Genomic DNA, 25438 nt, shown 5'->3' with positions numbered 1-25438 from the left:
ACACACATGGCTTCAACAGTTCTCTGAAATTTCAAATATTGAAATTTTAGGCCCACAAATTCATTTGCTTTAAATATTACTTTGACAGGTTTTCCCTTTTGTCAGACTTGTTCAAGTGGTAGATGCAATACCACAGTATTAATTTGAAATATGTACTGCTTAGATCATGTGTGTGTGAACTGCATCAGTATATTGTGTTCACCATAAAAAGGTATGTGCAGACAAATATGTTATTTTAATACTTTCATGATGTAGTCATCACTTGTTAATGAGACAGTGAGGAAAAACCTTTTTCTTCATGCATGCCATGCACAGGGATTGGGAAGAATTCCAGCATCGAAAGTTTGGTATATATTATGAGCATGTCACCCAGATCTAATGGTTGATATTTGTAGCTGTCCCAAAAAGATAAATTAAAGATACCTTTTAATTATGTTATGTGGGATATTCTTAAATTTAAAAATGTTGTAGTGTTTAATTTGTGATTTGCATAAATCTATTACCTCTGTTGGAAGACTTCAGTTGGCTCTAGAAAGCAGAGGGATACAATCTAATAATAAGATGCCTGGGTGTGATGGAGATCACAGATTATTTTAATTTAGGTTTGCATGTTTTATTTCTGTTCTTTCATTGTTTGGGTGGTTTCATTTCTTATTTCACAACTCTGTCTCTCATCTTTTCTAGGAGTCGGATTCTGGATTCACAATATCTCAGGTAAAAACTGTTCATAAGTGCAAGTACTTGGGAACAGGAATGGGAAGGGGGAACACCTAAGAATTTTTTTATTTTTTTTTTAGTATGCTGTATAGTGAAGTTTGATTCATTTGTTCAGTTTCTTGATAGCATACATTTTTAAAACCTTGGTACAACAGTGCATTTGATACAGGGAAATTTAAACTGACTGCATTTTATAATCAATACAGTTTCCTCCCTACCTCCCATTTTCTACCTCTATTTCTTTCAGAGCCCTCTCTTGTTCAGTTGCTCAACTGAGATGAAATCTAGTTTTACCAAATTGCCACAAATTAAGTCTGCTTCCAACTCAGTCACTCCTATCTTGACAAGATTAGGAGAAAATGAGTTTGAGAAATACAATAGAACGGCTTTTTCCTGGACTCTTAAATATATAATAAGATGTTACATATGTACCACATATGCCAGACAGTTAATAAAAGTAATTTATAAACATAAATCCCTGCCAATTGCCAATCCCTGCGTAAACAGGACTTCAGATGACCACTGTCACATTCATTTTTTTCTCTTGGAGAGTTATACTTTTACAAAGCTATTGTCAAAAACAGTTGTCTGATAGTATATTGTACTTAAGAGAAAATATAATAGCAATAACTATTGTAATGTGGAGAGATTTTGAATGCGTAGCTCTCCATTCTAAATGTACTTTTTTAATTGCGATTTTTTCATAAGTAAAGAAAAAGGTTTACTTAATTTGATTATGTAAAGGAAATCTTACAAAATGGATAACAAATGAGCTTTGATGTTGAACATATACCTTGAATATTGTTTTTTCTGTCTTTTTTCTGTTAAGATTACAGTATATAAGAAAAGTGTCAAGTAACATTCCATACCTCTAGTTGCCCTGTGCCTCCTGTTGGGGAGAGCAGGATATAAATCTAATTAATTCATTAATAAAATAAATACTTTGCTTAAGCCTTTACTTTGCGTTTGGTATAACAGAAAGCAGTTTAAATTCTAGATCTCCATGGGTGGGAAAGGATATAAGGTTAGTAGTGATGGGTCATTAATTTTGTTAGTTAGTTGTATCCTGCCTGGAAGCTCTTCCCTCTAGGCCAGAGATTTGAACATGTTCTGAGTTGCAAAAGATTAAAAGTTAAAACTTTTTGTGACTTAAGGGAAATGAACTGGTCTTGGACAAGCTGCAGCTGCATAAAGGTCCATGTCATGAAGGACAACTTTTTTCTTAAATACCCAGAAATGTTCCAGGTTGTATTTTCAATGAGAACAGGACATGCCCCCCTGCCATAAAGAACAGATAACCTAAATTTAACCTGGTGAAAGAAATGAGAATTATAAGTAGACAAGGTTCAAGCAAGGAAAGTCAAGAGGAGTGAGTGAGGGTTGGGGGATATAGGCTGAAAGCTGTGTGCACACACACAACCATGTGATTCAGAAACATGTATATATATTTTTTTTGTATTTTTTCTGCTCATTGATTTATAAACTGTCCTCCATCTCATCAAGGAAACTATAGAAGGAGACCGAAGGAGGTCAGATTCATATTGTAGGGTCTTGAAGGCAAGGGCAACAGGCCTGATTTGGAAATGGCAAAATGGGAAGCCACCAGTGCTTTAAAAAAGGAAATGACTTTGTTGGTAGCCTAAATAGACAGGAGGAAAATAAAAAGGGCTAAACACTTGGTGTGGACAATTTTTTTTAAATGATGACTGTGGAGATTTCCAGTTGCCCTGGCACGGTTGCTTTGTTTTTTCTTAATTATACAAACCAGTACGGATATCGTCTTTACATTTTGAACAGCAGCATGACCCAACACTACACTTTGAAAGTTGCTAGTCTCATATTGGTTAAAAAAAACAGCCTGCACTTCTTGTTGGCTTCCTTTGAAATAGTCCAATAATATAACTTGTCTTCCCAAAATATCTTTTAATATGCATTAAAAAGGAACCACTACATACTTGTTTGCATAACAGTTTCCATTTTAGCTCCCTATTTTCAGTTATTTAGCAAATCTTTCAACAGGCTAAAATCTTTAAGGACTAGGCAGATAGATTATTTGGGGAAATTTAAACAAAAATAGGCTATGTTGTTTTTCTGGGGTTTTAAAATTTTTCTTTAATTCTTTGAATATTTTTAAGGTAGAAAGCTGACATTTGGTTTGGCAGTAGCCAAACCTTTGAGTGTTCTGAAGAAAGTTATTGTGATTTGACTGAATTACTAAAGTTTGCAAGAAGGCTGTTGTAAAGCTTGAATCCATCGGTGAGTTCTGTGTTGGCTGACCTTTGTGCTCCTATGAAGTTCCATTAAAATCCACCCTACTACAGGATGAGAGCTTAGTGTGTAATATTCATTGAAGGCTGCCATAAATCCATCCTTTTTTGCACACAGAAAAAGAGACTGCTACTGAAAAGAGGGAGGGGATAAAGTAAGTGGGATTCAATAGGCAGAGTCCATATAGATATATAATTTTGTAGGTACATAGCTTAGCTTACTAAATACATGCAGTCTCTGAGTGCATTTGTGGGAATGGGAGTTGTATGGATTTTTGACAATGCCAGTGAAGAACAACTTCTTTTCAAAGTGTACAGTTCTAGCTTTGGGGTATTCTTGGACTGTAGTAGCAGCCATGCACTATTTTGAATATGTATCCACTGATGTATCTTTATAAATCTACATTAGGATAAATGAAAATAAGGATAAAAAACAAACAAACAAAAATGCAGCCCAAAACAAAGCATAGGTCTATAGTAAATCAGTAAAATGAGCTATTTTGAGAGATTTATAACCTTAATTATGAAATGTCCATTCAATAATGACCTCTTCTTTACCCAGTGTGAAATGATAGAAGAATTTTTAGAACTCAGTTGGTCACTGCCTTTCCTTCTAAATAAAGGATAAATAATTTTTTTGGGTACAATCTTATGTGTACCCTTAGCATTTTGTAATACTTTTATTGACTCCTCCTGCCCTCCCCCAACTGAACTGAAGGTTCTTTTCAGGTAAGCCTAGGTTTTAAATGATTATGCTACAATATATGGCTGCATTCAGGTTCCAAAAAGGGAGGTTTTCCCTGTTGTTTTTTTTTAAATCCCCATACCAAAATTGATTGTTTAAATCCAGCACTATTTACATTACATTACTGTTTAATCAATACAGAGGTTTCTCTATCTCTTGCAACTTTAATTACATTCACTGCCAAGGGTAACACTCTAATCCACAGGTACGCAACCCCCCAGGTAGGCAACCCACAACCCACAGGCTAGATCTGGCCCACAAAGAGGTCCAGTGTGGCTTATGGAAGTCTAATCTGGCATTGGGGATTGATGCCGTGGAGCTGTACTGTGCTGCCCATTAAGGCTGTGCAGTGCTTTGGGTGATGACTGGATTCAGAGGAGATTTTGCTCAATTTGGTGGCCAAATCTCTGAATCCGAACTGAATTGGGAGACCAATAAAAAGGTTCAAAGCGATTTGAAGCTCTCCAAAGATTCAGGCAGTCCCCGCTTGCCACCGCAGGGAGCTGGACCCAGACTCCATGCCAGTAAGTAGGAGGCTGGTAGGGGAGGGCTGGAGGAGGGGGGAGGGAACCATGGGAGGACCCCTGCCAGGCCCCATCCTCTGCCTGCTCTCCCAGGCCCCTGTGAGTACCGCCCCCCCCCCCTCCCCCCCCCATGACTGCTCTGCCTGGACCCAGCTCCTGGCTCTTAAAAAAATAAATAAATAAAAGGCAAAAATGCGCCCTGCACTCACCAGCTGCTACCGCAGCTGTCAGGGCTTCTGGGGCCTTGTGGCAGAGCCCCCCCCACACAGCATGGGGCAGCAGAGTGCAGTGGGGATCGCTTCCCCCCCCCCCACACCTGGCAGCAGCCAGTGAGTGCGGGTTTTTTTATTTTTTAAAGAACAGGGATGCTGGGGCTGGGAGAGTGGGTAGAGGATGGGACCTGTTTGAGTTGGGGATTTGGCCGATTTGGCAGTGGCCGAATCTCCAAATCAGATTTGGCCGAATCGATTCAGGACAGCAATTCAAATCACTGAATCAAATCGCTATCCCTTGACTCGGCCAAATCCAAATCTGAAGCGAATACTAGCCACTTCACACAGGCCTTCTGCCCATCCCCTGCACACTCCTCTTTGCAGCATCTGATCTCATCCTTGCTGCAGAGGGGATGGATATCTGGCAGCTGGCTGCTCGGAGTGGGTAGGGGCAGAGACTTCCAGTCTGCAGCCAAGGCTGGTTTGAAACACTGCCCAAGCCTGCAAAAGGTTGCTGACCTGCTGCAATCTGACTCTGGTGTTTAGTTAGGCCATGGATAGACATTCCATTTGAAGTATTCCAAACACCTTTAATGCTCGGGACTAGGGGTGCTCAACCTTCAGCCCCTGGGCCAAATGTAGCCCATGGAGCCATAAGTGTACAGCACATAAGTCTTCCCACAGTCTGGGAAATTTGGTGGCAGGGGAAGTGGTGGCAATTAATATGGCCACCTTCCCCCCCCCTGCCAAATTCTCAAACCCTGAACCCTGTGCAGCAGGTTATAGCCAGATCACACCTCCTTCTCCCACCTCTGTGGCTGAATGGAGCTGAGCCATGCCCCCTTCCCACCTTGGGGCTGGGTTGGAGCCAGTTTAAGCCTCCTTCCCCTCCCCTCCCTCCCTCTGAGGCTGGGTCAAGCCCCCTTTCTGCATGGTGCTGGGTCAGGGCTGCCCCCCCCCCCCTTTGGCTCTCCCTCCCCATGTGGTCTGGTTAGAGCTGGAATGCCACCTGCCCTCCTCTGTGTGGCTGGATACGGCCTTGCTGCAACTGCTTCATGCTGAATTGGGACCATCAGCCAGATCTGGCCTGTGGATGGCCTGGGCATTGCTCATCCAGCCCACCAGCCAAAAAGGTTAAAAACCGCTGCTTTTAACAGTGTACCAGGAGCCTCTGAAGGCTGAGGCATGCAAGGATTCCTGTTCTCAAGCTTACCAGATAGAAAGCACTAGTTCTGCATGCCTTTGCAGCCATTTTGAAGTCCTTTTATTTGGGGGGGGGGGGGGGGGCTGAGGGGCTGTTGGACAGGAAACAACACACACATACGCATCTTCACAAACTTTAAAGTTCTGTGAGATAATGCAAATGAACTTGGCTTAGAGGTTCATGATAAAATTTAAAGAATTAAATAAACATTTAAATATAAAATCTGGGTGCTAATTAAAGGTTGTCAGTAAAACCATGTGTTAGGAACCAAGAAGATAAAAAAAAAAACACTTTTTGATTCTATTTGACAACTAGATTCAAGTTATCTTGGTCTTTTCCTTTCTTTTCTGACTACAGGAAAAGTTTCTAGTTACAGTTAAGCAGGTGGGCTAGTTGTCTAATTTTTTTCTATTTAGACAGCCTCTGTTGTCACAGACATAATATGATGCACATGTGAAGGCACATGCTTGCATGTTCATAAGTGTCCCTGATTTGGGATCTTTTTACAGTATGGTCCAAACTAAAAAGTCCTTTTTATAGGATCCTTTTCTGTCTCTAGATTCAAAAATAAATATTTCTGTGTGTTTGACCTTTATTATCCATTAGGTAAAGATTCAACATACTGTATCTAATTGAGGTATCTGTTTTGCAAACATTAAACAGGCTTCTCTGGTAGAGTGCCATGGCTTACCTAATTTTTATAATGAGTCACTATGGTAGCCTGTTCTATGTCTGAAAGAAGTTCAGTGAATGATTTCACAACCTCCCTCTAACACCCTAGGCTTATAAATCCATTAATTGTATATTAACTTTTCCAGAAAACAGTTGTATCTGCATTCTTGGTTCTCCAGCACTGCTGTATAACCAGTAAAGCTTATGCTGCTCTGATTCAATAGATGAAACAAGTCTACACTGAGTTCTTCATATAGTTACTTCAGGATCGTACTTGACATTCAGGCCTGTCATACAATCTGCCAAGATCTTTATTGAAGTCATTTGGCAGTCTAGTTTGCCATCCAGTACTACAGTAGTGTTGTGCTGTTTGTTAGCTTTAGTATCACTATAGATGTACACATGTATTAGTGCTGATACTCGGAAGCAAGGAGTGATGGGCGGCTTTGAAGAAGGAAGGTCCAAAGTACACATTGGGTTATGTTGTAAGTGTTTGCAGTTTAGCATGTTAAAGAGTCTTACTTGATAATGTTTTTCATCACAACTCAGTGTGATGTGAATAAGAGGAATTTGTCAGTTGCTGATTTGAATTGGGGTCTGTAAGGTCTTCAAGACCATGGAACTTCAAGCAATTGCTTTTGTCCAAGACCAGCTTTAATCTTTCATAGGTCACAAAATTCTGTCCCCTGAATTAGCAATGAAATTAAAGTATAATATTTTAAGGGATTAAATTATTTTTAAAAACCTGTTAAAATGGAATGCTTTCCCCCCATTCTTTAAAATGTGCTTGCTGCTTCTTCAATCTCATTTAGGCTGCTTGGAGTCTTAAGACACGAGCATTAACAGAAATGGTTTATGTTGATGAAATTGATGTGGATCAGGAGGGGATAGCAGAGATGATACTTGATGAAAATGCCATTGCTCAAGTTGCACGTAAGTACAAAGCTTTCATATAAATGTATTAAAATAGCTCAAGTTTCTTAAGGCAAGACTGTTCTCTAATAGCTGATTGCACATAAATGCACTGACCTGGCATTAGCTTTCAGGTGCCACCACAACTTCATTTGAGCATCAATAAAAATGTCATTACTTAAGACATGCTAGATCCAAGTAGAATAAAATCTTGGTTGCAGTAATTAAACTGTAGTTCTAAAGAGCCCACATATTTTAAGCAGAATAGTATACATTAGGATGAATCTTCCGAATCAGTGCTTTAGTTTGTCCTGTGGGTGGACCATAGATGTGAGGTGTACTGTATGTACCTGATTTGGTACCTGGGCTCTTCAGTTAAAGCAAAAATCCATTTTCAAGTCAAGAGTTCAAACAAGTGGTACTTTATTAACCCTCTCCCCCAGCCCAGAAGTTTAATCCTTTTCTTGTCAGTACTGTACCACTTCTCTAAATTTCATCATTGTGAGATACAGGAATGGGCATATGCCCTAAACCACAGGTGGACAGTTATTTCAGCTGGAGAGCCACTAAATGGGTTTTGGTGAGCAGTTAAGGGCTGCACACACAAAATCTTTTAGAAGATATCATTTTAACAAATAAGACTAAAAAATCAGATACTAAAACATTTTATTTTAACGTCAAAATTTAATTTTTGTCCTGATTTATGTTTTTTTTTAATAGCATATTGAGATGATTGTATAATAGCTCAAAATAAAGTTTTATTCTTATATATTGTGTGTGGGGGGGTGGGATGCGTATATGGGGGTGCGTATGGTGTGGGGGGCAGGAAGGTGTGGGTGTGTGTTGGGTGGGCGAGTGTGTGTGTGGAGGGCTGCCTGTGTGCTACATCTTGGGAGTGGGTCCAGGATTAGGGGAGGGAGGGAAGGAAGGAAGGGGCAAAGGGGCAAATGCAGCAGAACTTGCCAGGGCAGTGTGGTACAGGGGCCAAGCCCCACCTGCTCCTGCCTGGGGCAGCCTGTGCTGCACTTCTGCCCATATCTGCCAGCCCTGGACAGCATACAGAGCTTCCTAGTGGGGCTTGGTCACTCCTACCTCAGCAGCTCCTCCTCCTGCCCCTGCTACACTGCTTCAAGCTGGGGGAATCTGTGGCCAGCGATTCCAGGGTGCATATGGCTCCACTTCTTGGCTGCTTTCTGCCCACTCGGCGACCTGCAGGTGGCTGCTCATCATGTTAGGTGGGCGGAGTGGGTAGAAGGTGGCTGAGGCTGGAGCCCAGCATGCTGGGGTAAAAGCCACCCAGCACCAGCTTCCCTTTCTGCCTGGGGTGGCACAAGAGGAAGAGGGGCAGAGCTGCTGGAGTTGCGGGGAGCTGAGCAGCACCCAGGCAAGCTGCAGCTGCATTGGGAGCAGCCCCACCAGGAAGCTGTATCTGCTGGCAGGATGGGCTGGTGTGGTGCTATCTGGCAGGCGCAGGGCAGGAGCGCAGCGTGGACTGCCCTGCTCAGGAGCGGGCATGGCTCAGCTCCATGTGGAGCATTGTAGGGGTGGCTGCTGGTTGGATCCAATCAGTTGGTGGGCCAGATCTTTGGATCTTTTTTAGACCAACTAAATAGTTGCAAAAAATTTGTTATTTACAAGCTTTCGGACACACGTCCTTCATCAGGAGAAAAAAAATTAAAAATGGAGAGAGAAATTAAAGATGGCCAGAAAACTCTCAGGTATTTAAAAAAAAAAAAAAAAAAAAAAAAAAGCCAGTCTTGGAAAGCTGTTCTGCAGGAACACAAATGTAGAGGAGATGCAGGAGACAAAGGCAGGTTGTTAACTGTAGGTATCAGATGTCAGGCAGGCCGGGGGGGGGGGCCAGGGCATAACTTGATTTTAAAATTTTAGTCAAAGTTATTAATAATGGCTTTTTTCTTCTTCACATTGTGAAGTTTCCATTTTGAATGGCAACATTCGATATCTTCCATGTTTCAGGAATCTAGGCTGTAGCCATGTTGGTCTAAGCACAGATTTCATCTGCCTCTGTTCGCTGGACAGATTTTGTCTGCCTGTGTGCTCTGACCAGTGAGGCTTTCTTTTATATATAAGCTGGTCCCCAATGCTCTTTGCTAGTTAATTTTTAAGACTCCTATTTGGCTGTCCAGCCTGGACTTCCTGGTCAGTTGTCCTCTACCCCTGCTAGTCCCACAGCAATCTGACTTACCATACATTATATCAAAATTGTCCTTCACTACTGAAGTACCTCCATTGCACTGTATCACTTTTCCACTTTCTGCTGCTCTCAGGCCTGTGCCATTTTCTTCAGACCATCAGCACTCTGTTCCAGCAGCCCCTCTGACTCAGGAGCTTTAGATCCTTCAGTATTCAGCTTTCATTTGGCAAGTTGATGGCTGGTTCTGTTATAGAGTCATGGAGGGGTGAAGCAAGACACGAGTGAGCCCACAACCTTCACCTCTTGCTACCCTAGCACCTCAGTAATGGGGAAAGAACATCCTGTTATAGGCTTTTTCCTAGTGCCTTCTGTACAGCACATTTTGTTTCCTTACCAGTTCCTTTATCAATGAGGAGTCAATATCCATCTTAAGTGCTTCTCCAATATTTCTGTCTATCTAGTATTGACATAAATCTGTCTTTTATAATTTCCCAAAGGGCCCGATTCTGAGTCACGAGATCAAAGGGTAGGTAAGAACCAGACAGGTCAGAACAAAACATGTGAGCCCCATAAATATTTGAGTTTCATGCTTGGTTACATGCCAAAAATTAGGCAGTACCAAAATTGAGCTTATATATGATGATAGTCTAAAATGTATTTGTCTCAAGTATAAAAAACATTTTAGAGACCTGCACTAGATTTGTGTGGCCCCCTGAGGTGGAGACTTTCTGCCAAGAAAAATAGTTGGATACAGATGGATATTCTTGAGAAATAGGACATTCTGGAAAAATATAGTCACTCTACAGTTGAAATGGGGACTAAGAAGAAAGTGACTTGCTGGGTGGTATTTGATAGATTTCAAGGCGAAAAGGGAACCATTATGATAGTCTTACTTTGAACTGTATAACATAGACAGTATAGTACATATATTTTTTACAAAAACGGTCCTTGCCAAATTGTTTCAATAGTAAATTCAGCTCATTATTACAAGAACAATCCTTATTTCTAGTCTAAAATGGCTAGGTACAGACCCTTTAAAAAGCCAGAGGCAGAATTGATCTAAGTTGCACAGTTTTTTGTAAGCGGCGTAGTTTAGATCAGTAACAAACAGAACAGAGATTCACCTTTTATTGCGGGGTGAGGCTAGTCTGTGTGCCGAACTTCTGTTCTGTTATGGGTATAGACTGATTTCTGATCACTTATACTGGTAAAAGTGTAATGTCTGTACCTGGAAAATATGTCTAGCTCCAGATTCCAGCTGTTAGTTCTTATTAAACCTTTGTAGGCTGGACTGAAGTTCCCTCTACTTCAATTTTCTATTCTGAATGTAAATACAGTAAAAGTTCCATTAACTGGCACCTTACAAGCTAGCATACTCTATTAACCGGCATACCATTTGTAAGGCAAAGTGAAACCAGAAGTGCCCACCATGGCACTTCTGGTTTTGCCGAACTCCCATGGCCCGGGGGCAAAGCAGCCTGCACTGCCAAGCACCCACAGCCCAGGGGTATGACAGGCCGTGTGGGGCTTGCCTCCCTGTCCCATGGGGCCTCCAGGGCCTGCAGGAGGGTTGGCGATGCTGCGGGAGGGTCAGCGACGCCCCGGACACAGTGGGAGAAGTAGCAGCCCAAACAGGCAAGGACACCTGTTCGGGCTGCTCAATTAACCGGCATATTTTAATTCGAGCTGCTCAATTAACCCGGGAATGGGGGATGCCAGATAACAGAGCTTTTACTGTACATAAAGATTTTGATCAAGTTGCTCATTATTCTGTTTATTCTAAATTGTTCAAGCTCATAAAGTTTCTCACTATAAGGCATATGTTTCAACCTCATGGCTCTTTTCTGAACATTATCAACTTTCTTTTTGAATTTTGGTCACAACAATTATGCAGAGTTTCTGTGAAGTAACAGGGGCATCAGTGCACAACTCTGACTACCATATTTACTCACATACCAGATGCACGCTTTCCTAATAAATTAACTGTTCAGAATTGGTGAGTGTTTTATGTGGGGTAGTTGATTTTATGCCCAGAACAGAAGAAATGGCATTTTCTATTCAGGCATCACTGAGGGAATCAGTGCTTATTATAATCCACTTGATTTGCAAATTGCTCTTCCATCCACAAGTGTTGGCAGTTTCTCTCCTTTTTGATGGTCTTGATGTTCCACTAATCAAGCTAGTCTGTCATTCACAACTTTGCTTTTAGTTACTGACTCTTGGTCTCTCTCCAGTTTCACAGCCCTATAGACTTCTTTAGCTTTTTTCAAAATCCTAGATTGCCAATGAAGTCCAGTCTTTAGCAGCAGCTGCAGTTTCGGTTTTTGGCTCAATAGCCAAAAGCTGCTGACAATTCATCTGTAAAAGGGTTAAAATGATAGCTTTTGCCTGAATAGGAAAGGGAAGGTGAGAGCAAGCTTAAAATTCCATATCTCTGGAAAAATCTTTTTTTCCCCTTCATTCTGCCTTTTTAGAAACAAGGAGCATGAAGTGTGCAAGAGACTGGTGTACATTTTCTGTTCTTCCACTTGATATTCCCCTGCTTATATATCCAAAATTTCATTATCTCCTTTACTACATTATACTAGGAATTCATGTGTAGGTGATTATCCACCAGGACTCCCAGATCTTCTTCAGAGTCACTGCTTTCCAGAATAGTGTCCCCCTCTTTGTTCTTAGATGCATTACTTTACAACTGGATATATTAAAACACATATTGTTTGTGCCCTGCTGCAGCCACCTGAAAATTCTCCATAGCCCCTTCAACCTTCCCTCCCAGTGTGTCAGCCTGGTCCAGCTCCAGCCCCAGCCAACATCAGCAGCCCGCCCTGCACTACACAGATCTGAGGGGCACATGCCCCCCCTGCATTCTCGGGGTGCACACAGCAGCAGGAGCCACCATTCCTCCCCCATTCCCCATGCCCCCAGGATGAGCTGCCTCTTTGTCCTGTGCTCCATTCTGCCCCAGCTGGGCAGTGCCTATCCCAGCGACGGCCCCACTCTCTCCCTCACCGCGGGGGCCTCGATCTGTTGTGTTCCACCATAGTAGACTTTAGTAGGCAGATCAGCTGGATGCAGATCTCCACACTGTCGGGCTGTGCTCCTCACCGCCTGTGTCGGGGTGGGCAATTATTTCGGGTGGAGGATCACTTACCGAGTCTTGGCAAGCTGTTGAGGGCCACATTGGTAGTCCCACCCCTTGACAGATGCCCTGCACCCTGGTCACCATCTTGTGCCTGGAAGTCTCGCCCCCCCCTAACCCCTGACCTTTGCCACCAGAAGTCCCTCCCCTTGCCGCCAGAAATACTCCTTTCAGCAAGGAGTTTTGCCACCTCAGAACCAGAAAAACACAAAATTATATTCTAAAAATCAAACATCTACAACATTCATTAATTTGATTTTTAAAAATATTTTTGTCCTGTGTTTGTGTAGTATATACAAATACACGTGTTTGTGTACTGTACACAAAGGTGATTGCGCAATAGCTTAAAATGAAGTCTTACTCTTGTATATTGGGGGAGGGGGGCATGGGTATAGGCTTGTGGACATAGGCAACTGGTAGGAGGGACACAGGGGTTGAGGAGCACACTCATAGTTTCATAGTTGGTAGGGTTGGAAGGGACCTGAGCAGATCATCAAGTCCGACCCCCTGCCATGGGCAGGAAAGAGTACCGGGATCAAATGACCCCGGCGAGGTGTTCATCCAGGCTCCTCTTAAAGACCCCCAGGGTAGGAGCCAGCTCCACTTCTCTTGGACAGTGAAGTAGCGCCTCCTGATATCTAGCCTAAATCTACCCTCTGCCAGCTTGTGACCATTATTTCTAGTCACTCCTGCTAGTGCTCAGGGGAACAGGGACTCCCCCAATGCCTGCTGGTCCCCCCTGACCAGTTTGTAAACGGCCACTAGATCCCCCCTCAGCCTTCTCTTGTGGAGGCTGAACAGGTTCAGGTCCCTTAACCTCTCCTTGTAGGGCCTGCCCTGCTGACTCCTGATCGTGTGGGTGGCCCTCCTTTGGACCCTCTCCATGTTATCCACATCCCTTCTGAAGTGTGGCTCCCAGACCTGGACACAGTACTCCAACTGTGGTCTGACCAGTGTCTCATAGAGGGGGAGGATCACCTCCTTCGACCTGCTTGAGATGTATCTGTGGATGCATGACAATATATGGTTAGCCTTCCTGACCCCACACTGTTGGCCCATGTTCATTTTGGCATCAATAATGACTTCAAGATCCTTTTCTGCCTCTGCAGTGACGAGAAGGGAGTTCCCCAGCCTGTAGGTCTGCTGCTGGTTCTTCCTCCCCAGGTGCAGCACCTTGCACTTGTCAGTGTTGAAACCCATCCTGTTCTCATCCGCCCACCCCTGTAACCTGTCTAGGTCTGATTGCAGCCTATTCCTCCCTTCTAGCGTGCCCACTTCTCCCCACATCTTAGTGTCATCTGCAAATTTGAACAGGGTGCTTTTTACACCCTCGTCCAAGTCGCTGATGAAGATATTGAACCGTGTGGGCCCGAGGACCAAACCCTGCGGAACCCCACTGTCCACATCCCTCCAGGTTGAAAATGACCCGTCCACGACCACTCTCTGGGTGCGACCTTCCAGCCAACTAGTGACCCATTTGACTGTGTAGGTGTCGACGCCACAGTCCCCTAGTTTTTAATGAGAATGTATATGGTGGGGTGCGTGTGTGGGAGTTGCCCTTGTGAATACACACACACGTCTCCTCTGCCCCCACACACAGTCTCTCCCTCACGTATTGTTCTCTCTGTCTCTCTCCCCCTCCCTCGTTGCAGGCACACACACACATGCCCCCCACTCCCTCCCGCTTCCAGCCCTGGGGTACCTGCATGGGCCATTCTCCTGTGGCCCAGTGATGCAGCTGGGGCCACATGGTGCTGGAGGCGGCCGCATGCAGGGAAGCAGTGCAAGCCAGGGCAGGCAGACACTTCCCGTTGAGGGGGCTGGGAATGGTGCAGAGCCGGGCTGGCTTTGTTGGTGAGTGCTGCCGGCTTCCCCTGGGTCCTACTGCCCCTGGCTCCTGTCATCTTTAACAGGATCCAGGAGCAGATAAATAGACATTTTCTAAATTTTTTAGGTGCCCTGTGGACTGGATAGATGCGGCTGGTGGGTTGTATTTTGCCTGCCCCTGGCCTATGTGCTGCACTGCAGCTGTACACATGCACAAGGCATTTATTGGCCACATCAGGCAAAAAAAAGCTGATTTCCGATTCAGTCAGTTTTCTTTATATCAGTGCCGATCTGATATTGGACTGATGTATCGGTGCACCTCTAGTTTTTTCTGATGTATTTGAGGCTGGTAATCAGGTAGTCATAGATAAAACCACTCGTATGTTATATATAAAAAGCACAAAGGCCCCAGATCCTCTATTCTCAACAAGGACGTACACTGATAATGGAGTTGGTGTACTTGTCGTTGAGTTCACCTCTCTGCTGTTCTTCTTCCCAGCCTCCAGTGGCAGCAGGCTACATAAGCAGGGTCCTATCAGAGTCCTGTAAGTGTGAAATCAAGAATGTTGCTCTCCCTGACATGTTTACTGTATAGGGTCTCTGCGAACACATCTATTTGAGGCAAAGCTTAAGGGGAAGTATCACGTCTTCTGTTCCAGCCTCAGTCCATCACTTTTCTTTGGTGCTTTTTTGCTACTGTGGTGAAATACTCTGTTGTATGCTTTCCCTCCTATACCCTTAATTCCGTAGGTCATAGTAAGCAGAACTGGTCACAGATCCTTCTGCCAAACCCAGCCTAGTCTAGATCACCCTGTTTCTAAGACCTCCTACACTTACCCAGCTTGGACTGCATTCTTTTCCTCTTGCTTTTTTTTATCCTGTTGTTCCAAGACAAGGGCAAATTACTCCATCCAGAGCTTCTCTCTTCACCTAACTGATTGGATGCTGGATGGTCCTCACAGCTAGAGCAGGACTGTCTGACTGTCTTACACATGCAGAAAAGTTTCCACAAAGTGTGCCTACATAGTAAAATAGTAATGTTTTTCTGTAGTGTGTTAGGCATGAGGTCTCTTTTCAGTCAGTCCTCCATTCCTTCCATCTTGGATTATATTCTGGCACTGAGGAGCATGGATCTAGCTCTCAGCTAAATCAAGGTACAGTTAGCAGCTATCTTGTCCCTTCACTCTCTACCCCCATAAAGGTCATTTGGTATTTTCACATCCCATAACCCTGGAATTTCTTAAGGGGCTAGTAAAGGCTTTGGTATGTATAAGGAGCACAATCCACAAACCAACTATTACATCTTCAAGATCTGGAATACCATACCTAACTGTTTAGGTCAAACAAGTTCCCTCTGCCTTCATATCTCTCCTCAAATTCTACCTTTTCCATATAATTTTGACAGAGTTACTCTCTTGGACCATAAACTGATTTAGCAAAATTAATGATTTTTTTTTACTGTAAAACAAACAACCTTATAATTATAGTATGTAGCCTTTCTTGTCTCCTATGACATCAACTCTTCCCACTTCCTTTCCCATTACAAATTGTAAGATCTCTGGCCCAGGTATCATCTCTTTGTTATCTATTTTTAAATGCCATGACCTTTCTCTCACCTGTAAAATAATGCTAAGTAATAACACTCTTATTTTGTAGGTCCAGGAACTTCTTTGAAACTCCCTGGAACCAGTCAGGGGGGTGGTCCTAGTCCAGCTGTTAGGTACGTAGTTCCTTATCTTTGTCAGATTAAACTGGTAAATTTATTATGTTTTGGAGCTGCTCCTTAATGTAAAATATTTAATAAATTACACAACTTCAGGTTTAAATGTGTAATTTGTTTTTACTGATATGGTGGTTTGAAAAATAAATACATTAGCTTAATCTTTTGTTTTAACTTTCATTATCTTCAGGCCAGTGACTCAGACGGGAAGACCTATTACTGGGTTTGTGCGACCCAGCACACAAGGTGGACGGCCAGGCACTATGGAACAGGCTATAAAAACACCTAGAACAGCCCACACTGCTCGCCCAATTACCAGTGCTTCTGGGAGATATGTCAGACTAGGAACGGTAAACATCTTAATTTTTCAACTGCAAAGGATAGCTTTCCCTTCTGTAGCATATATCATGTGATATTTTGGTTGTGCTTAGAAGCTGCATCTAAAAATTGAGCTAGAAGAAGTTAGGATAGAGCATATGAAATGTGCAGCACATTAACAACTCTATTTTTAAAACAGTTTAAATAATTTACTAGTTGATCAATGAATAAAGCGTATCCAAATTTAGAACATTGCACAATATAAATTCTGCGGACCTAGTTCTTCATTCAGTGAAGTCCATGAAAATAAAACTGTTTGTGACTTCAACAAAAGCAAAATTGAGCCTCTCCTTAGCAAATTTTTAAATTATTTTTCTAGGGAGCTATTAGCCTCTCATGACCAGTTAATTAAATAAGTCCGATTAGCTTATTTTGCTGCATCAGCCCCCTTCCCCTCTGCCCCTCCCCCCCCCCAATATTCTTCCCCCTGTAGCCTTCCTCCTCCTCTCCTCTCTTCTCCTCTCCTCCCCTCCCCTCCCCCCGCCCTGGCCACCTTCTCAGGCTCTGTTCCCTCCCTGAGCACAATCTTCCAGTGTGGAAGTGAGCTGCAAGTGACAGTAAGGTAGGGAGGGAGACGGAGAGGAAAGCAACAGAGAGGAGACAGAAGCTTCACAGGGCAGTCTGAGGGGAACAGGAGACTGCTGTGGGTCTCTCTCTGACCTTGACTCAGACTTGGGGAAATAGTCAGATGATGTATTTTACCTTGTTGCAGACTGCTGCAAATTTCAACTGAGTACTCCATGAACACACTTTTGAGCAACATTTTTGTGCCTACTTAGACATAGTACAAACTGTGCATGTTGTTAATCCAGCACCCAAAGGCCCATGACTTATCATATGGTTTCCTGGGCTGGACCCCAGCAGAGTCAATAGCATATCAAGCCATGATGACCCCACAGCCCAACATTGCTCAGTATGTATACCCCAGATATACCTGCAACGGATCCATGTGCTAATTAGGCCCTTCCCCACCGCCCCCCCCCCACTTACAACTGCAACTAGGTGTTTTTGTTACAAGGACCCTCCAAAAATGTATATGCAGATGAGGCACAAAGCTCCTTACTCCATCTCTACTCCATGGAGGATGGGGCCATACTAATCCCATGTGTCGGACAAAGAGAGGGGAACGCAGCCTCTCAGCTACACAGAAGTTTGGTGATGCTTGCCAGATATTTAAGGCTCATGAAGAAACAGGAATAATTGGAAATGGGAAAGGCAGGTGCTGCTGAGCTGTGGGACTGAAGAGGAAGTCAAAATATATTTGAGGGAATGATTCACTATGACTTGAAAAAGAGTTGGTGTTGAGGGGGACTGAGAACAATTGGTCCTATATTTTATTATGATAGGCTGCACTAACCTAGTCTTGTGGTGGGTTCCCATCAATGTGTTTGCCCCGTATGGGTCAGATGTTTTATTCCAGCATTTCTCAACCCGTGGGTCGTGACCCAAAAGTGGGTTGCAGAAATATATGAAAGGGTCACGAAAAAACTTAAAAAATGGATTCTCCTTTAAAGGAGAAAAATGTGGGAAATGGTGGCTTTTCCCTTGCAGGCTCTCCGATTTCCAGCCTGCAAGGGGCTGCTTGAGACCCCCATTGCCCCCCACACTGAGGGGCTGGGGCCTGGGGCCAGGAGGCAGCAGGTTGGGAGTGAGGGGCACTGGGTTGGGATTGGCCATCGATGTTTACAAATGGGTTCTGGTACAAAAAAGTTGAGAACTACTGTATTATGCTCATGCTTATCATGGCCTGCATTTAATTAACTTCACAGTTAGTTTCCATGACTGAGCTCATGCTTCTAGCAACCATTTAATGATAGACAATGTACAGTAAAAGCCCTGTTAGCTGGCACAAGTGGGGAATGAGGGTGCCAGGTATCTAAAAATGCTAGTTACCTGAGGCTGGTGATTTTCAGGCGGACGCAGACTAGTGGCTGGGAGGTCAGGGCAGCCAGATGCGGAGCGGTGGCAGTGCAGGGTGGAGGTTTTGGCTGGATGTGGAGTAGTGGCAGTGGAGGGTAGTGGGTGGCGGTCGCGAGCGAGCTTTCCTTCCTCTCCCCCAACCCTTGCGTATGGTTGGCCATCTGGAAATTCCGGTTAGTAGAGTATTCTAGTTAGTAAAATGCCGGATAACAGGGCTTTTACTGTATTTAACTTGGGGGGCAGGATTTGGTGGTATGCAGATATAAGACAAGGGGCTTTTTTCTCCACACTGATTGGGGGGGAGCTCATCTTGTATTTAAGTAAATACGGTAATTGATTTTTGTTTCATTGGCTGTTTCAGGTAATACTTAAAATGTTTGTATAAAGCATAAGAGTTTGGCCTGTTAAATACATTACTTTTCTTCAGGCATCAATGCTCACAAACCCAGATGGCCCTTTCATAAACTTGTCCAGACTGAATTTAGCAAAATATGCTCAAAAACCAAAGTTGGCAAAGGTACGTGGCTACTGTGATTATTGTTCTGGTATCTAACATCACCTCAACTTCTATTTCTCTTTTCAGTTCTCACTCTTCTTCTAAACTTTCAGGACTCTTTCCAGCCTGATATTTCCTCTACAACTGTTGAACTTTGGAAATGCTATGATCTTTGAAGGACCAAGCAGCTTAGGAAGTTGGACAGGATTTAAAGTAGCATGTATCTGGTTGATAGCATAGCAAAGTCATATGGCTCATATCTCCTGTATTGTAGTCAATTGGATCTTGTGCAATAGACAAATGAAAAAATAAATGTCCTGTAGAATTATTTGTAATTTCCAATACCCTAATACAGAAACAGCTATTCCTCACCTTATGTAGTTGAAGAATGTCTTTTCAGAAGGACTTTTCTGGGTTAAAAACAAAACAGACCCATACTCCTCCAGCTTCAGGGAAAAGCAGCAAGAAACCAAGCACTCATCAGTTCTCCCACCAACTAAAAAGACTGAAGTCATAATAATGGAAAGGAATGTGAACTACAAAAGGGGTGCATCTACATGTGCCTTTAATGCACAGCAATAAACTTGTAGAGCTTATTGCTCCTCAGTTTACTTCTCCTGGGAATCTCCTGGATGCACCCGTTTACACAAGTGCCTTGACCCCAGCACATTGAGCTGGGTCAGAGCAACCCCGGCTGGCAAGTGGTCTGGGGGTCAGCCTGCCAGCCTTGGGCTGCTTCAGCTGGGCTCAGTGTGTTGCGGAGAGGCTGGCTGGGGCACAAGGGTGCTTTGGCGCAGGGCTAGCTGGCACGCAGCCCCTGCACTGAAGCACCCTCATGCCCCAGCCAGCCCTGGCAGCATCTACACGTGCACTACTGTGCATGAAAAAACTCCGTGGTAGGGTAGTACTTGTGTTTACAAGTACTACCCTGCTGCGGCATTTATTAGTTTCCTGTGTGCTACTAGGGGCACATGTGCAGACACTGAGATGTTTACTACACAGTTAATTAGTTAACTGTGCAGTAAATGTCTCGTGTAGATGTGCCTGAGAACATCAGTCTATCATCTAATTTGCCTCCATGAAAAGAACTAGAAATAACTTTGTTACCAGGAGAGATCTGTCCTCTACTGATTCTATTAGATTTTCTTTGAAAATAAATACATTTATAATTGGATTCCACATATACATTCTATGCAGTTAAAAAGCAAAATGTTCACTTTTTCAGTTTCGAGAATTCATTTTATCTTAAGGTGTATTTTTTCTGTCTGCAAACGTTAGCAGTTGGTCAGTAAATGAAAAATTCATTTGTGAAGAGGTTATGGACACTGATAATGCATTATAACTAGAACACTGAGTTATTTTAAAAGAAGCAATACTATATTAATACATGAATCTTGAACAACGCATACAAGATGACTAAAAGCAATTTTAAAAACCCTACCTTGTTTATTGTCCAGGAAAGGCAGCTTTTGGGTATGTTTACAATATGACTACATATCTTCACTCATGATTTAATGTTTAATGGTTTGGATTTTCTGTTTAGATTTAAAGTTATTACTTATTGTAATTTTGCAGTAGAAATATTTTCGATTTTAATTAGAGCTTGTGTTCATTTTTATTTGTCAGTTAAGTTCTTATGATTGACAATCATCGAAACTTAAATCTTGCATCAACAGAACAAATGTATTGGTGTGCCTTCCTCAGTAATGTCCCTCATCCCTGACCTGAAGCATGTTTCATGCTTTATCATTGAGTGATCTTTCAGACAAGTCATTACATCAAGTACCATTTCTGTTAGCAGTCTTTTTCTGGGAATTCTTGTTTGTAAAGAATTAGACTGAGCCATATAATTCATTTTGTGAAAGTCACCAAAAGGTCATCGTATTTATTCTTTTCCCACCTGAGTTATACTGGCTAGCGACCCAGAGATGAACGGTCTTTAGTTATATTTCCAGTCCATTTTTGAGAGAGAATGGTGAACACTGCACATCTGACAAGTATCTGCCTTTAAATCTGCTAAAGAAGTCAGTCATTACAGTTTACAACTGAATAATATATAAATACTGATATATTATTGTACAAAAATCTGTTTTTGCAATTGTCTAAGCAAATGGGAGATCAGTGGACAGTTCCAGAGGCCGTAGTACGTGAGGATTTCCCCTGAACTCTTAATTCCTTTGTCTTCTGATCTGTAAGACATTTAAAGAAAGGTTTGTTTAAAAGAAGGGATACAATTTTAGGAAATTGACTTTGTAAAGAGACTTTTTTTACTCAGCCAAATAGCGTCCCTATGTATGTACAGTTTTTGCTCTTTTTTTTTCTGACAAGAATACATTTTCATTTCTGCTAACACTATAAAATCATCCATGTAGCTGTGGAGATTGAGAGAGATTCTTTCCTGGTTTATGCATCTTTTTGGTCCATTGTTAGCCAGACTTCCATTTCAAATTCTTATTTCTGGAGGTAATTTGCAAGCCGAAATCAGATACACTTGACTTCCAGGTTCCACATTTGTTGGATATTAAGCACTTATAGTTTTAAAAGTCATTTTTTTCTTTTCTAAACTGAGAAAATATGGACTTTGGTCCTTAACAGACTTGTGCCTTTGCTTAAATTCTATTGCCTCATAACTACTTGCAGCATGCAAAATTAAAGCACAAATAGAAATCTCTGCAGGATCAACCCCTTAAGGCAAATATTGAAAGACCATAACTATGGAATCACAACATTTCATTTTTACATTCACTTTTAAAATTCCAAAACTTTTTAAAAATGTCTGATGGAAAACAATCACATATTGATAACCCCAGTCATTTTATAATGTAGTAGGAATCACAAACACAAGATCTCTGTAATGACTGTCCAGCACATCCAGAGGCTTTATCTAATTCATGAAGTCCACTTAATATTTCAAAAAGTGGTGATATGTAAATGTGTTTGCTATTTTAGAAAATTCTTTGGTAACTATTACAGTTGCAAAAACCAAGGTGTTGATTATATAAAGGTATTAACTTTTTTCTTCAGATATGACAATGACTTAAATGTTTTCCTGACAGGCATTGTTTGAATACATTTTTCACCATGAAAATGACGTTAAGAACGTAAGTAATCTATACAGTTTTTTTATTGTTCCTAAATCTTACTGTCATGTCTGTTGGTGTTCAGCTGTGCCAAAGCATCTAATATTACCTTATTTCATAGGATGGCAAACCTGTAGTTTTAAGAAACTCCTTATTAAATGTATAATGTCAAATATACTAAAATATATTTATACTTCTGTTATCAGAAACTAAACTAGAACAGTAATACTATAGGGCACTTTTACATGTGCTCCAAAAAACTGAGTTGCTTTTGTGTGCCATAGTGCTTGGATTAATAACAAGCAGGGAGACAGGTTGAAAAAATTCTATAAGAGCAGTATCTCAGAACCTGTAGATTTTACAGTAAGGGTAAATATCCGAAAAAAAATCTATGGTGCTTTATCCAGTTTTAAGTTCAATCCCTTTTTCTAGTTACAACATTTCCCTTAACCATCCAAACCAATTCCTCTCTTGCTGTTAGTGGTGTCCTATTTTGAATAGTCTGGGTTAAGTTTGCATGCTTCAAAGGGTGTCAAACACATCTGGCCCTTGGCCTTTCTCTTTTCAGTGTGTGCTTTGCACTTCCTCTCAAAGGTCCCTCCCCATATTCATTATTATAGCTGCAGTGACCTACTGGTAGGCCGTGAACAAATCATAGACTCATAGAATCATAGAAGTAGGGTTGGAAGGGACCTTGTAGATCTTCAGGTCCGACCCCCTGCCGGGGCAGGAAGAAAACTGGGCTCAGATGACCCCAGCCAGGTAGGCATCAAGCCGCTTCTTAAAGACCCCCAGGGTAGGAGTCAGCACCACTTCCCTTGGAAGTCGGTTCCAGATCCTAGCCGCCCTAACTGTGAAGTAGTTCCTACGGATGTCTAATCTAAACCTACTCTCCAACAACTTGTGGCCATTATTCCTTGTTATCCTGGGGGGCGCTAGGGGAAACAAGGTCTCCCCCAACCCCTTCTGGTCCCCCCTAGTGAGTTTATAGACGGTCACCAGGTCCCCCCTCAGCTTTCTCTTGTGAAGGCTGAACAGGTTCAGGTCCCATAGCCTCTCATTGTAGGGTCTGCCCTGCAGTCCCTGGATCATGCGGGTGGCCCTCCTCTGGACCCTCTCAGTGTTGTCCACATCCCTCTTGAAGTGGGGTGCCCAGAACTGGACACAGTACTTCAGCTGTGGCCTGACCAGTGTCGCGTAGAAGGGGAGGATCACCTTCTTGGCCCTACTTGAGATGCACCTGTGGATACACGATAAGGTCCGGTGAGCCCTGCTGACCGTGACCTTGCATTGTCGGTCCACGTTCATCTTGGAGTCAATGATGACTCCAAGATCCCTTTCTGCCTCCGTGCTCTCAAGAAGGGAGTTTCCCATCTTATAAGTGTACTGCTGGTTACTACTGCCCAAGTGCAGCACCCTGCACTTGTCAGTATTGAAACGCATCCTGTTTTTGTTAGCCCGTCCCTGCAACCTATCCAGGTCTTTCTGCAGTCTTTCCCTCCCTGCTAACGTGCCCACCTCACCCCAAATTTTGGTATCATCAGCAAATTTGAACAGGTTGCTTTTCACCCCATTGTCCAAATCGCTGATAAAGAAATTGAACAGTGTGGGCCCAAGGACCGAGCCCTGGGGGACTCTGCTGCCCACTTCCCCCCAGGTCGAATATGACTCGTCCACCACCACCCTCTGAGTACAACCCTTCAGCCAATTCGCAATCCATCTGACCGTGTAGGCATCGATGCTACAGTCACCTAGTTTTTTAATGAGGATGGGGTGGTCGACAGTGTCAAAGGCCTTGCTGAAGTCCAGAAAGACTACATCCATGGCGACAAATATTGGAGAACTCCACTGTTTGTGCTGGATAAAGACTAATTTTAAGCTTCTCAGGGCAGTCTGGTGATTTTTGATCAGTTCCACATGGACATAGGTTTCTGTCTGTGTGTTGCCTGGCTGACACCATTTTTGTGACTGATAATTGTTCAGGAGTTGATTAATGTGATAACTTATTTGGCTTGAACATGTTTTATTAGGTAAAGCAAGTCATGTTTTTCCCAAGAACTGTTTCTGCCAGGCCAGAAATTTGTGAGGAATGTTCATAGCTGCATTGATTTTATTGAGCTATGTCAAACTTTCATCATCTGGAGAACTGACCTATTGCCATCAGAAATGTCTTGTTTTGGTAACTGAAGAACTGGGAAAATAATCAGAGACCTTTGACACTAGGTCAGCCTAATTTTCAAATATCCAGGCTATATTATCTTTAAAATGACCTGGTTAACCTGATCTATATATACATCGTTCATGGCAAACAAAAAAACAAAACAACAACAAAAATGCCCGCATATATGTTGGAGGACTGCACTGACTGACCCTGTGGTGGTGGATTAGATAACCCATGAGTTATTTTCCTTTTTTGACTTGTGTGGTTCTGGAGAAATATTTATGAAAAGATCAAATCAACTCTGAGCCAGACAAATATGGACACATTTACAGATTAACCACTTAATATATCCATTTTATAACATGTTGCTTAAAAGCTTTTTAAGCTGCTTCTGATGTTATTGCAATAACAGTAGTAGCGAGTAAAGGGTAGTTGATACTCTCTGACACCTTTTGTTTGGTGTAAAACGGAATTTAAAAAAAACCTGTACCTTACTTATCTCTTAGCTTGTCAGTGGAGAGCACACTGATTCTTTCAATACACTATATCATGTCTTGAAAGAAGAGAATAAAAATAGGAAAAAAAGATAAAACTCTAGCTTTTCAGTTATTTCATCCCTGGCAATAAGATCATTCTGTTGGCTCCTGTTTAAGCACAGTCCATTGACTATCTAGTGGAGATTCTGATTTTAGGCTTATCTGATGGTGGAGACTTGTGTGGAGAGAACTATTCCTGATAGTTCCTGATTTAATCACAAGCAATAAAAAGTCCAAAAGAAGCAACATTTCTTACTGCAGTACTTTAAACTACTCTAATGATCCAGGTGGAAAAGGCCCACTACATCACCAAAAATGGGTCATTTGTGTATTATCCCAAAAAAGAAGCAGATTGGGATTTAAAGAAAAAAAAATCTGTTCCAGTAAATTTTGCTCAAGGATGACAGAAAGCCTAAAAAATATATATAAACACATACTTGGGGAATACTTTAGTCTAAAAAGAAGCAGTTCAGCAGTCTGATTAAATGTGTTCCCTATCTTTTTTTCAACCTTATTTAAATGCTAAGAAGCATGTGTGATTATATGCTGCCATATGGAGAGATAATCCTTTCAACTAGTTTATGCTTTAGACTACATGGCATAGCAGAAATAATAACATTCCCTCCTCAGTTTGACAATGATATTTGTCCAAAAAACACCTTATTTTGATTATTTAATTTTGTTACTCTTTACTGATAACATTTGTCTTTTTAGTTTTCCTTGTTCAAAGCTGAAAATGTCTGTTTTAAGGTGTGTGGCTTTCTTTAAAG

At 42.4% G+C, this 25438-nt stretch overlaps 1 protein-coding gene across 1 annotated transcript in view; it reads left to right on the top strand.

The window, feature by feature from the left end:
* The first annotated feature begins 593 nt into the window (after window positions 1–593).
* TTC8 (tetratricopeptide repeat domain 8) overlaps window positions 594–25438 on the top strand; it is a 51687-nt gene continuing 26842 nt past the window's right edge. The window contains exons 1-6 of the mRNA XM_014524715.2: window positions 594–714; window positions 7154–7274; window positions 16034–16097; window positions 16288–16447; window positions 18823–18912; window positions 21948–21992. Of these exons, the coding sequence (XP_014380201.1) occupies window positions 7190–7274; window positions 16034–16097; window positions 16288–16447; window positions 18823–18912; window positions 21948–21992 (444 nt within the window). The 5' untranslated portion in view covers window positions 594–714; window positions 7154–7189. The remainder of the gene's footprint in view (window positions 715–7153; window positions 7275–16033; window positions 16098–16287; window positions 16448–18822; window positions 18913–21947; window positions 21993–25438) is intronic.

This window comes from Alligator sinensis, unplaced genomic scaffold (assembly GCF_000455745.1).
Source record: "Alligator sinensis unplaced genomic scaffold, ASM45574v1 scaffold1141_1, whole genome shotgun sequence".
In the NCBI taxonomy this organism is placed as follows: domain Eukaryota; kingdom Metazoa; phylum Chordata; order Crocodylia; family Alligatoridae; genus Alligator; species Alligator sinensis.
This window is presented reverse-complemented; position numbering and strand designations above follow the sequence as displayed.